Source organism: Parasteatoda tepidariorum, chromosome 8, assembly GCF_982258835.1.
Source record: "Parasteatoda tepidariorum strain Cologne lab strain chromosome 8, Ptep-v5.0, whole genome shotgun sequence".
NCBI lineage: Eukaryota > Metazoa > Arthropoda > Arachnida > Araneae > Theridiidae > Parasteatoda > Parasteatoda tepidariorum.
Genome location: NC_141762.1, coordinates 32,064,643 through 32,078,135, shown reverse-complemented (window position 1 = coordinate 32,078,135; position 13,493 = coordinate 32,064,643). Strand labels below are relative to the sequence as shown.

General features: G+C 29.0%; 2 protein-coding genes across 4 annotated transcripts in view; one reads left to right on the top strand and one right to left on the bottom strand.

Annotated features, from left to right (window-relative positions):
* Positions 1–13,493, bottom strand: part of LOC147806048 (sperm-specific sodium:proton exchanger-like) — a 54,135-nt gene that overhangs the window by 7,093 nt on the left and 33,549 nt on the right. The window lies entirely within an intron of this gene.
* Positions 1–13,493, top strand: part of LOC107438520 (uncharacterized) — a 121,440-nt gene that overhangs the window by 94,993 nt on the left and 12,954 nt on the right. For all 3 annotated transcript variants that reach the window (XM_016050826.5, XM_071181547.2, XM_071181546.2), the window contains exon 15: positions 2,796–2,853. In XM_016050826.5, the coding sequence (XP_015906312.2) occupies positions 2,796–2,853 (58 nt within the window). The remainder of the gene's footprint in view (positions 1–2,795; positions 2,854–13,493) is intronic.

Below are 13,493 nucleotides of genomic sequence, written 5' to 3'. Positions count from 1 at the left end.
ATCCACCTAAATAGTTTAATTTTTATCGATTAAAAATATTAAAATTTATTTCTGTTTGTATGCGTTTTCAAAGCGATTGTCTGAGTTAAATTATAATTGGATTCGCTCTCAATGGTCAGAGTTTTTAATTGCAATGGAAAATTGTTAGAAAGATAAGAAATTTTATTCAAGTAAATTTTGTTCATTTTTATGACATGAAAGTGTTCTGGATTTTGTTTCATAATCAGAATGTGAAGAAAATACTTTTAAGAAAATATCCTACAATGTACAAAAAAATGCTAAAAATTAAAATTCAGAATTTTTTGTGTGATAAAATTAAGAATAACTGAAAAAAAGTAATTGAATTTAATTAGTTGGATTTTTTTTATTGAAAATATTTTATCGCATTTGTGAGTTCACTTTCTTCGAAACTACATATTTCTAAGTAGAAATCGCATTTTTCTGCCACTATTTAAAGTGCGAGTCTCAAGAGGTTAATACGGAAAATAAAATAAGCTGTGAATGATGGTATTTTTAATGGCGAAAGCAAAATCGCATTTCTGACTTTTTTTTAAAATTTTTTCGTTTTATCCATTTTAACAGTGCTTAGTTTCAAGTGGTTGAAGTGCGTTTAAAAATGGCGTGTTTGACATTTTGATGTATTGTGTAAAAAAGTGCTTTTGATTGATACTCTGTGGTTGCTTGTTCGGTTTACGGAAAGTGAAAAATAAAAATGCAGAAGTAAAAATCATATTGGTTTTACTGTTATTTTCATCTTTATCAGCTCTTAAAGATTAATCCTTTCCTTATTAAGAAATTATTTTTTTTATTTTTTTGAACACTGCTGAAATAATTGAAGCTGTGAAATTGTTTCCTTTAATTTCAGTTAAATTACATAATTCTTCGTTCGTTATTGTACTTTTTTAAACCGTTAATTATATATAATCATATTTTCTTGAATTAAATTAACTTTTAAATTGTACGTATGAGTAATTAAATGTTGCTGTAAAAATTATTTGTTTCTCCTTAAAGTGTGTTGGTGTGTTTAATTTTATTTAAAAGTAAAATTAAAATAATATTCTTGAATGTTAGAAAAGGACTTCCTAAGTGAGTTGGTTCCCATAGCATTTTTTTATTATTTAGAATTAAAAGAAAATAATTTTGATAGTTCGAAAATGATTTTATAAGTACGTTGGTGCATTGTATTTTATTAAAAAAAAATAATTTTAAGTTACAGAAATTAGAAAATGATTCAATCATTTATAATCAATTGTCTGATTTTTGTCCTCTCCTTTTTCTTTTAATTTCTAAGTTGATGGCATGCAATTAGCTTAAAAATAGTTGTTTGAGAAGAATTTGTGAAAAAAAAGTATTATAAAGTGTTGGCAATCTTATATTTTATCTATAAAAAAAAAAAAATAAATAAAAAAAAAATTCAAAAATGGTTTCTTAAGTGCATTTGTATGTTATATTTTGTTAAAAAAAATAAATATTTAAATTTAAGAATTAGAAAACGTGCCGTTTAAACGTTATTTAAAATATGTGCCGTTTATAGAATTTTATTTCTGCATTTTTTCCTCTTTGTTTTGATGTATTATTATTTTTTATTTAAAAAAGTTAACATTCGCCCAGACGTTTTTTTTACTAAGCATTGCATTATCAAACCCGAATTAAACATATCACAGAAAATCTTAGAAGTTTTTCTAATCATTCAAGTTCTTATTTGAAAATTTTAGATTAAGAATGTTTATCACTTTGAAGTGAAGTAATTGCGCAAACCGGCACTTTCAATCTCACCCATTTCTTTTATTTCAATTGTACTGAAATAAATAAGATTTTATTTGTTTAAAATTTTTTTTTCTTGTTATTTATTTCTGTTATCACTTATCATTATTTTGCGAATTTCTGCACCCTGGATTTGGGTGCAATGTGCTCATGTTTTTTTTAAGTCAAAAATTTCTAAACTAAATATTTTTTTCTTAATTTTTTCTATTGTTTTTTAATTGTGTATTGGGTAGACGTTTCAAGTTAAAAAGCTTTTTGTTTCCTGAAGTACTTTCATCTTGGCATTCTTGTAACTCGCGTCTATTCTCACTATTCTTCGGCTTAAAACGCCTGCTGACATATCATTTTCATCCGAAATCACGACCTTCAACTTCTCTTTTATAACTTCCCTGTTCTTATGAGTGACCACTTGAGATCTTAATTATTTCCTTCTTTCTATCCACGCTCCCCGACTCAAACAACATCCCCTCCCTCTTACATCTAATACTTACTAATATAGCTAGAATAACACTACTTAGTGCTATAGATGGTTCAGATTTATGATATTCAGCATCCTCTTCAGAAATTGAACGAGATAATGAACTCTTTCACAAAGCCTTTTCAATGTCACTTATTGTAGTTAAATTTCTGAATGATATTAACAAAGAAAACTATTTCAACCGGTTTAGTTTTTTTTCTTTTTTAAATAATTGTGAGATTAGTTCAGAAATTGAAGAATGCATGTTATTGTACCCTTCCAATTGTTTCCCATCCCTCCCTTCCCTGCGGCAGGGGTGGCCACGGATTAGAATTACTTGAAGTGACGGGTGTTTCTAGCCGCGCCAGCCGCTTAGGGTGGGCCATTTTTAATGGGATCCGAGTTGCTTTTCCGTCCTCTTGGTGATTTACTAACTTGAATATTTCAAGCTGTGACTTCGTTCGGAAAAGGTGGGTGTTTGTGGAGGCTGTTGGTGTTGAATGATGTGTGCGATTCTGTTATTGTTGGTGTAGTGTTTTTGTTTTATACTGACTATGACTCTCTTGTGTTGCAGTGGACGAAGAACGGAAGATAAAATTAAAACTAGTGATAGGACAATTGAACCGAATAAGGTAAGTTTTTTATTTTTTTTAAAAAATACTGTTTTTAATTTTTGTTTTACAATGATTGATGTTTGAACAAGTTTTTGAAAACTCTTTCTTTTTAACTTTTTATTTTAATAACGAAAAAAAAAAAAATACTATTTACCGGACTTTAACGAATCTTTAGGAGAACTGATATTTCGGGTTCAAAGGGCAATTATTGCTTTCAAGTTTATTTTGTACTCTCGCACGTATTATTTTAAATTAGGCTTAATTCAGTATCTAAAATATAATAAACTAGAAAAAAAAGTTTAAAAAAATGTCATGTTTTTATATTTCTTTTTATTTTATCCAGGAAATTTTTCCAGGGGTTAAAACCCTTTTTGTAAATTATTTTTACGTTGTTTCATTGCATAAAAATTTTAATATTTGGTTTAAATATTAGTCACACCTTCTGTAAAAGAAGTATGCTTTCTATGCTCTGGCTGTATATGGACTTATGAGTTGTCTGTAAACGCCATTTATTTACATTAAATGAAAACAACTGATCTAACAGAAGCTATTTTCGCTTTCCATAAAAAGAAATAGATACTACCTATAACACAAATAAGATAATATTAAAAACATAAGCTAATATAAAGATATAAGAAGATGTAAAGAACATAAATTATCGAATTTATAAGATTCGAAATTTTCATTTGAATTATCTGCTTTTAAAAAAAAGATTGTTATTCTATTTAAATTTGTCGACAAATGTATTAAAAATCTTGCAGTTATACTTGTTTAACTGGATAAAAAAAATTAAATTTGAAAAATTTAGATTTAAATTTGAAGTTGATTTCGTCAAAAAATAGTAATATTTTATTAAAACAAATGTAATTTAGTCTATTAAATAAGTCAGTGGAATTGACTGGTCAATTTTGTTTATCATTAAATGTTACAAAACTTGGTATTATTAACTCTTTCACACAAAATTCTGAAATTAAAAAAAATATGTAAAATTACGTCCGGAATTTAAATTATTAGAACTTGTTCCGACATTTTGTATAATCAATAATTGCCTAAAGGTAAAAAATTTGACTTAATGAGCTTTAGTGTCACCCTCAACATATAGAATTTGGGAAGGACTGTGACTATATTCAGCATTCTCTGTTGAAAACAATTTTATATTTATTTAAGTATAAATCGATATTTAATTTCAATTTTTTAATTGAGCGCAGTTCAGTTTTGTCAATTAGTTTATTGTAAGTTTATTGCTTGATCGATATCAAAAAAGTACAAGGATGGTAATTCCACTTTTAAAATATAGTGAGTGCATTGGAAAGAAAACAATTTTTTACATCGGGGGGAGGAGAAAGTTACATCTATCTTGTGCTTTTCACGACAACCACTTATAAAGTCGTCTTCACGAAATATATGACTTACAGAAAGAAAGAAAAATTGTATTGGCCATGAATTTATCTTAAAAAAACTTTGGCATCATATTTTGTTACTTTGCATTTTAGTAATACACATTGCCAAAAAAAATAGAAAAAAAGAAAAAAGCAAAACTTGACATAAATTTTATTTTTCTATTGTCTGCAAAGTTATCGGTTGATAGTCCCCTTCCGTAAATCATCTTGGCGATCGAATGACAGCTTGCAGTTTCTGATATCCTTAAGTCTGGAAAAGAGGGTTCTGTAATAACAAGTGGTTGCGCCATGACTCATTTCGTCCAGGATGATTTGACATACGGTTATCGAGGTTCACGCATGGCATCTACGTATGGTTCCCATGGCAACGCGGTGGAACAGGAAGATCTTTATAGGATAGACTTCCCATCCTTTTGGGATGATTTCAAAGGGAACGAGAGATGGGTATCGGTTTTGGGGACCATGAAAGCGAAGCCATATTTGTGAATACAGTTATGATGGACGTCTAATATCGTCTCGTAGGGTGATGATATTGAATATTTGTGATCGTATTATTATTGCATGTCTGGTTGGTAGCTTTCCAAAAAAGGGATGGGTGGGTGTTTGTTTATTATTTTGTTGAAGAAATTATCCTTCCGCTCCTTAATTTCAATACATCTATTTTTTAAATTTTTATTTTATTTTGAATGAACACACAAAGTTATTAACTCTCACAGAACATTATTTTTATCCAAGCTAAATAAAATTCAGAATTTTCTGTGAAATCTCCCCTTGATCAAAATAATCTCTTTTATTTTATAACCGCCGTTGAACAGTCTACGCAATTTTGGATTACGACTGCTAATGTTCAAGTCCTTAGCCTTGTGATTTTGAATCCTATCCAGAAGACAAGGATACTCCTGGATCAAGTAATGGGCCGAAATTTGCCTTCGTGGAGGACTTTTCGATGGAACTAACTCGCATTTTCGTTTCATGGATAGGAAAATCTCCCACGGTTAACCTGACGGCTAGGGGGGCTCGATCCGATTACCACTGAGGATATTTTAAGTCAGCATCGACCAGCCATCCCTTCGATTCGAACCATGTTCGTTCACTTCATTGGAAAGCGAACGCCCTATTCCCTGAGCCAAAAGTGATCCCACTTTGTTCGTTGTGATTTGTTTGCTCAAAGTTTTGGATCCTATGTTATTCAAGTTGCACTGAATCATCCCCCTCTCAAGATTTAGCTTGTAACGTCTCTTTTTCGACTGATTTACGTATTATCATGTGTATTTTACATAATAGGATGCATTAATCATTTTTTGGACAAAGGGCTAAAATATATTTTTTAATATTTTTCTTACGGCCAATGTTTAATACAGAAATGAATAAAAGTAGTTTACCAAGCAAGTGTTAATGTATAGTAGTTTACCAAGCAAGTGTATATTGTATTATTTTGCATTGCATGTTTTTGATGAAAAATTGAGAAAAAAAAAGTGTTGAGAATAATAAGCGGCAGTGTAAGCATTAAACTAAGGATATTTTCGGAAGCATGTAATCAACTGAATGTTTAAAAAAACAGCGTTTGAGAATTCTTTTTTTTAGTCATTATATCGTCGCAGATATTTTTGTTATAAAAATTGGGATTTTTTAATAAAAATATAAAATATTTTTCTTCAATTAAAAGAATAATGATGATTATATTCTTTCAAATTACATCGTTAATGCATAAAGCGTGTGCTTTTTATTAACTCTTAAAAAAGTCACGTAATTTTCATTTCCTAAATAGATACAATAGATATGGGTGTTTCAACATTTTAAACACAACGATCATTTTTTTCGAATTTGAGTCAATGTAGTAACCCAATTTATACTCGCCATTTTTTCATGGATTTGACTGCTCACTTTCTTTCCAAAAGGAGTTATGAGTTATAATGAACAATTAAATATTAAAAAAAGTTATGAAATAATAACGAACATATTATTAATAATAAAAACAGCAGTGTCTTTGTATGAATGTGATTATTTACACTAGATGATTCATATCGACCATCTTTAATATATATATATATATATATATATATATATATATATATATATATATATATATATATATGGGTTCAAAATTATTTTTAAACAAGTTAAAAGCAAAAGCGATGTTATTACCTGACAAATGACAGAAAGGCGGGAAAACATAAAAATCAATGTTATTATCGGTGATAACTTGAAAGTGTTTCCAGCAATAAATTTTTAATCCTGTTTCTTGCGGCAATCAAACTAGTTTTGAGCCATGGTGGCTCAGGGGATAGAGCGCTCGCCCCCCAATGAGGTGACCCGGGTTCGATCCCGGCGATAACTGTTCGATTTGAATTCTGCACCCGGCTCGCATCGACCACAGTGCCGACGTAAAATATCCTCAGTGGTAGACGGATCATGGGTTAGAGTCCCCTTCCCGACAAGCTAACCGTGAGCGGTTTTCGTGATTATCCTCTCCATGTAACGCGAATGCGGGTTAGTTCCATCAAAAAGTCCTCCATGAAGGCAGAATTTTTCCTAATGCTTGATCCAGGAGTTAATCTCAATACTAATCTCAATACTTGTCTTCCGGATGGGGCTCAAAATTACAAGGTCACGGAGTTGAACATTAGTAGCCGTAAACCTAAATTGGGTCGACTGTTCAGCGACGGTTATAAAATAAAATAAAACTAATTTAGGTGTGTCGTGCACCCCCTTTCATAACTGTGCATTCGTAAAATTTTAATTGCGTTTTTGATTTTTCCTGGCATTAATATAATATTAACTTGCGACTTTCATGAGTCATATTTTTTTTTTTTTTTTTTTTTTTGGTATTTAACAAAAATTCAAAATTATACATTAAGTGTAATCTGTTATTTTTAGATACCAAAGAGTTATTAAAATACCTCTATCAGAGGATTTGTTTTTCTCAGATAAACACAACACCCACGATTAAATTTAAAGATTTTTTTGAATGAAATTATGATTATATTTTATACCTTATACCACCTGACAAAATATTTCTAAAATTTTTTTTTATTTTTTTTATTATCATTGTAAAATTTTTGTTTTGTCATGCATATTATTTTCAATCTTAAAACTGCAATTGTTTGTTTGGAGTTTACACTTCGTTGAATTGGCAGGCTTTTAAGTTTCTTTTCACACTTCATTGAATTAACAGACTTATAATTTTTTTTTATCTTGTTCGGATAAGTCCAGATATTTCGAAGTAAAAGCAATTACGATACAAATTTCGAAATAACAAAAAAGAAACCGCTGCCAATGACGCTGTTTTCGGTGTTCAATTTAACGTTACATTTTGCATTGTTGCGCTATAACTAAAAGACTTAGAATTTTGAAATTACTAAGGTGTGTAGGAAAGTGTATAAGAATAAAAAAGAATAACATTCGATAATTTGTTCGAGAATTAACTAACTCGTTGAAAAAAATACCATACGGTCCGCTCTACAGGTCGCAGGAATGCATCTACAGACTTGAAATTTGTCACGTTGAAAGAGCCACGATTTAAACTAAACACGGAGTTTGTTTTTCAAAATTCTAATTTGTTCGAAAGTTATTAAAATTTTAAATGCTGTTTTGTGAATTTTTTTTTATCATTTGTTTTTTTTACGGTACATTTTGCTTTGCTGCTCGAAATCTATAAGGCTTAGAAACTTGAAATTACGACGATGTGTCGAAAAGTGTATAATGAGTCCGGTGGAATAAAAAAATAAATTACGATTTGATTATTGGTTCAAGAATATTAATTGTTAAACTTGTAGTATAAAAAATAATAAAAAAAATCTTAGTTTACTGTCCGTTGAAATTCAACTACAGTTGAGTTGTTGATATAGGACCATTTCGTATTATAATTTTATCAGAGTTTTTTTTTTTAAAAAAAAATTCCCATTTGTTCGAAAGTTATTGCATGTTTAATGTCAATCAAAAGTAGCAAGGAAAAAAAAAAAGTACGTTTTTTTCTCCCCCCCCCCCCCAGATATAAATCTTATCATTTATAATGAAATTTTCCCAAATAAAATGAAAATAAGAACCTAAGAGCGATAAGAACTATTTCCTTTCAGAATTGTTTAAAGTTTCGTCAACGAGTAAAATTCCATTTCCTTTATTTCTTCTTTTTGAGTCACACAATCTATGTTCTTAAGGTTTACTTTTTATTTTTTTTTTTCAAATTCAGGGAATTGTTTATTTAGTAATCATTAATATATTTACAAAATGTTCTTACAGAAAGCTAAAATAATTGTGTATTTTGAAACCTAAGTGTTGTTCGGTGTTTATGTGGAAAATATTGATGTTTAAGAAGAAATAAACAATCATGAATGAGATTCAATTACATGGGTGGCTACTGGATTTTTCCAGTTTCTACTGGTTTAATTAAAATTCTCCTGGTTTTTGTCCATTTTAGAATGTTCCCTAAAATTGAGTGTGTTTCTTAAAAAAATCCCAATTGAAATAGAATTTTTGTACAGATTATTGCTTGCTTGCTTTAATATTTAAATAAGTTTTACTAATATATAACGAAGCGAACCTCATTTATAGAAATCAGTTCAATTCTTTTTTTGTTTGTTTGTTATAAATTGTTCAGTTTATTTTTATTCAGAGCTCTCTCTTTAAATTAATTAAAAAAAATCAACTATCTTTGATGAATTAAATGCCTTTCAATATTCGAAATTATGAGTATACATAATACATAACAATTCAAGTATGTTTAATGTCAATCATAACTGGAAAATATTGCAATTTTTCTATTTTAATGACTGCAAAAATCCCTTAAATTCTCTATGCGTTAAATATTTAGAACATTATGCAACAATTATCATGAAATTTATGTTTCGTTAAATATAACCTATCCATGTTGTCATATGATACTAGGAAAGAAGTATATCTTTATTGGAAAAGGACATTTTATTTCTTTGAGAATAACGACTACGCGGTAATCTTCTGCTTACGTAAATGTATAGTTAAAAATGGGGGATGGTGTTTGCGGATGATGGTTAAGTAGGGTTTTATGTCATCATTTAAACCTCACCCTTATCACTCTTGGATATAAGTTTTAATATCCGCGTAAGTCTTTTTAATGAAAAAAATAAAATGAATTAAGCACATTTTTGCTTGGTCATCAATATTAACCACTTGACATTGACGAGGAAAGGGAGACATTTTGGATTTCATCCAAAGTTTAATCCAGTTTTACTCTTAACTTTGGGGTGTTATTACTTTCGATTTCTTTAAAAAACTCTTAATGAAAAGATTAAATAATGTTTTCGTTTGCAGTTAGTTTTGAAACTATGTATTATATCTCGAAATCTGCATGATTTCGGGTAAGTCATTTGGTATACGACTTAATTCGTTTTGTGTTAGTGATAAAGTGAAATTAATGCGATTTTCAGAAAGTGTTAATTAAAAACAAGAATATATATACATAAAAATGTTTGAAGCATTTTAAAGTAAAATCTGACTGCGTTGTTTTAATAAAATGCATTTCAAAAAACAAAAATTATTTAAAAATTATTTAAAGAGGTCCTAAACTTAACTTTTTACCGTCACTGTACTATTGATTAAAATATAATATTGCTGTATCGTAAAAAATGCATTTTCATTTAATTTTTATTATTTATAATTGCCGTTTCTTGCAAATACCAAATTTAGAATAGTCAGTGTCGGATCCATCGGGGGGGGGGGTAATAGGGGTCACGACCCCCCCCCCAAAAAAATTGATTTTTTTTAAAAAAAAAAAATTGAATTTTTTTTTAATAGTTTACGAAAGAAATAAAATATTTAAAAAAATTATTTAAGGGGGTATAAGGGGGAATCTGAGTCTTTGACCCCCCTCCCCCCCGAGGAAAGATTTCTGTATCCGCTCTTGAGAATAGTATACGTTTTATGGTGTCATAGTCTTCATAATTCAGATTTGCAAAATCGTTTATTATAAATTTCGCCTGTTGTAGATATTTCTTAACCATTCTAGGGGAAATAGTATGAATTTTAATTACATTAACTCTTTAAAAATAAAATAAAGATTTTAATAAATAAATAATTGAATTTTATTGTGGTTAGGTTAAAAATTGTTTTTGAGTGAGAAAACTCGTTATACTTCATTCAATAAAGCGAGAAAACGCGTTATACTTCATTCGTTTTTATTTCGCAAAATTGTAGGTCGCTTTTCCTTGTTGTTAAAATTACCTCAGTTGTTTACATACGTCACATCCGTACAACCTTGAAGGTTTTAAAGATTAAATAATAGCTTTATGAAATCCTGAAAGAGGAAAATGAAATATAAAAAAACAACAACTTTAAAATCGTTTCAACTTCTCGCCTATGTCCTTATCACTTTTTATTTTCTACTCACTCTTTCTTCCAGAGAATTTATTTTTAACCTTCATAGATTTCAACTCGCCAGAATCACGCATTTAGTGATCGTTGCAGGTGTAGTTACTCGAACTTCACTAAACTTTCTCGTAATAAAATCGATAAAAATTTATGTCTATTAACTCTCTTATTGATTGAATGAAACAGTAACATACTTTTTGTTCAAACGTTGGCTGATTTAGAGTAGGAAATATGCCAAGTGAACGTATGGATGTTTCAGTCTGTTACGTAAATCAAGACTCAATTATTTGGACTTCGTACTTAGTGTGGGATGTGTGTTAGCCTTTTTTGATTGAGTCCTTTGAAGAGTTAGGATGAATAATGTATTGTGATCATATGTGTTTATTTTTGAAGCAGCAGGTGTGTTGGAACATTTTATAAAAATATTGTTTGTAGATGTAGATTTTCTTTTGTAGAATTGTTAAATTTTTTTTAATAAGTTTATCCCTATAAATATATATTATCTTCCATTTCTTGTTTGTTTCGCATTTTATTTTAATTATCATAATTTGTTCCACCGGCATTCTTTTAATGTATATCATCACTATTTCTGAGTGATGTTATTTATAAAAAATTATTTTGTAGAATTAAATTCCATTTTATCATATTTGGAAATTAAATTTATGTTAATTTGCATTTTTTTTTCTTTTTTCTAAAATTTTTTCTTCATATTTGAAAACGGGTATAGGCGGTATCAACGCTTAAACGTTCCTTCACAGTGCTTATTTTGTTTTTAGGTTATTGTCAAAAGTTGTTTATTATTTTTTAAAAAAATATTTTTTGTAGTATTCTTGGATTTTATCAATTCTGCTTAAATTGTGAAATTAAGTGCTTTATTATTGAGTCAAGATCAGTGTTTTATAATTTTATAGTTAAATTGTTGAATAGTGTGTGTCATATTGCTATACTTTTTTATTTACTGGCTAATTTTTTTTATTGGAGATTTTATTTTAGATCTGCAGGTCTAGATTATCATTTCGTTAGTTTTTTTTATCCGATAACAATATTATTCATTTTATTCTAAAGAAACATCGTCTCATGCACTCTTATTTATGTCAGTATTTACTTGAATTATGAAATCGATTAATAATTTTTTCCACTTCACTTTGAAATCAGTTTCTTTTGTAACAATTTTATTTTCTGCTTTATATATATTTTTGTAACAAAGTTTTACATAAAAGTAATCTATAGATATTTATTTTTATAGCGTTTTACAGTCTTGTTATACTGTTTAATAATTTGGTATATTTTTTTTAAAGCTTCACCTAATTAATAAATTGTATGTTTCTATAATGATTAAAATATTTAAAAATTTATTGTTTCACTGTTGACAGAATTTAGATTTTAATAATTTTTTCATTTTTTACTGTTGTGTTAGAATTTGAAAATTTGGATACTTCAAAAGTTTCATCGTATTATTTTTTAAAAATTTAAATTGTTTAAAATAGGTTGTTTCATGAATGAATAAATCAGTTTAGACTGTTTTGTCTTTTAAATGAAGGATATAAGTGTTTAGCAACGCCTTTACAATAAACTACCAATTAGTTAGTAATTATTTACAATATTTTTAATAATTTCCTTTCCTTTAACTGTTAAGTTACATCCCTAAATGTTTATAGAACTTTCCTGTCTGAGATTTCCCTCCTTTACCGCAGATTGATTTCTAAGTAAACCAGTTTATTTGGCTGAAAAGCAAACTATATCCAACTTTCAAAACTTTTCACAGAAGGTAGTTGCAAAGAAGGGAATTTGGCTTTCAGAGGCTGCGGAGAATTAAGTTTTTATAAGGATTGATAATAATTATTTTTGTTGTAATTAGAACAATATTAAAAGAGATTCAAAAATTTTAAAACCTAAGCATGTTAAATGATGACAAGCGCTGTTCACACTGAGCGTTCGGTTTATGAGTCATAGCTGCTCTTCTTTATTTTGCTGAAGCTTTCTGCAGTTACATCCCCTTATTAATGTTTTTTGAAGAAAAAGAAATTCTAAAGTTTTGCACATTGTTTCTTTTAATAAAATTATACTATACTAGGTTTTCAACATCCTCTAGGATAATTTTACTGTTTTTATTGTAATTGTACTTAAATTATTCGTACATCTCTTAATTTTTTTATATAATTTTTTTATAATTCATAAACATTCGTTTTCTGCATGTTTTAGAGAAAATTTTCATTAAGAAAGTAAATATTATTGAAATGGTGTAAATCTTTTGACACCTTAATTTAGTATTTTTAACCCTTTCTTTTTACAATTTAGTTTTCCCCCCAAAGTTTTTTGATATTTGTTTGAAAAGCTTTTATAAAATTTCTTTTGTTACTAATGCCAGTTGCCAGTACCAGCAAGCCTGTTACGGACGATTCAAGCGATTTTAAGGCAGAGGATACGTTTTTTTGTTTTTCAGTGGCATAATATATGGACAGGAATACAACTTCAGCCACACACACATCACAGCCCGTTTTATAGGGATTACCCATTCATTCATACACAGATTGTAATTTTGTCCTGAACCAGAGAACGATCAATCTCCAATTTAGTACCCCCTGAGGTATTGATTTGTTGTGGGAACTGGGAAAATTCTGTGACCCCGCCGGATTTAACGTGCCCCAGTCACCATTTAAAACACGACCAGCGGGATTTGAACTCATAGTATCACGAACATAAGCCAAGCCTCCTACTAACCTAAATTTCTGATGCTATTTTACAATCAAGCACAGTATTCAGCTGCTAGCTATGGTTGTACACCCCAATCCCTAAACTATCCTAAACTAAGGTCCTATCCAGAATTCTGATTCGGCTAAAATCTAGTTTCCTATCTAAACAATTAAAAATCCAGGCAGTTAAAACTTTATTTGCTTATACATTTTAAAATGATTG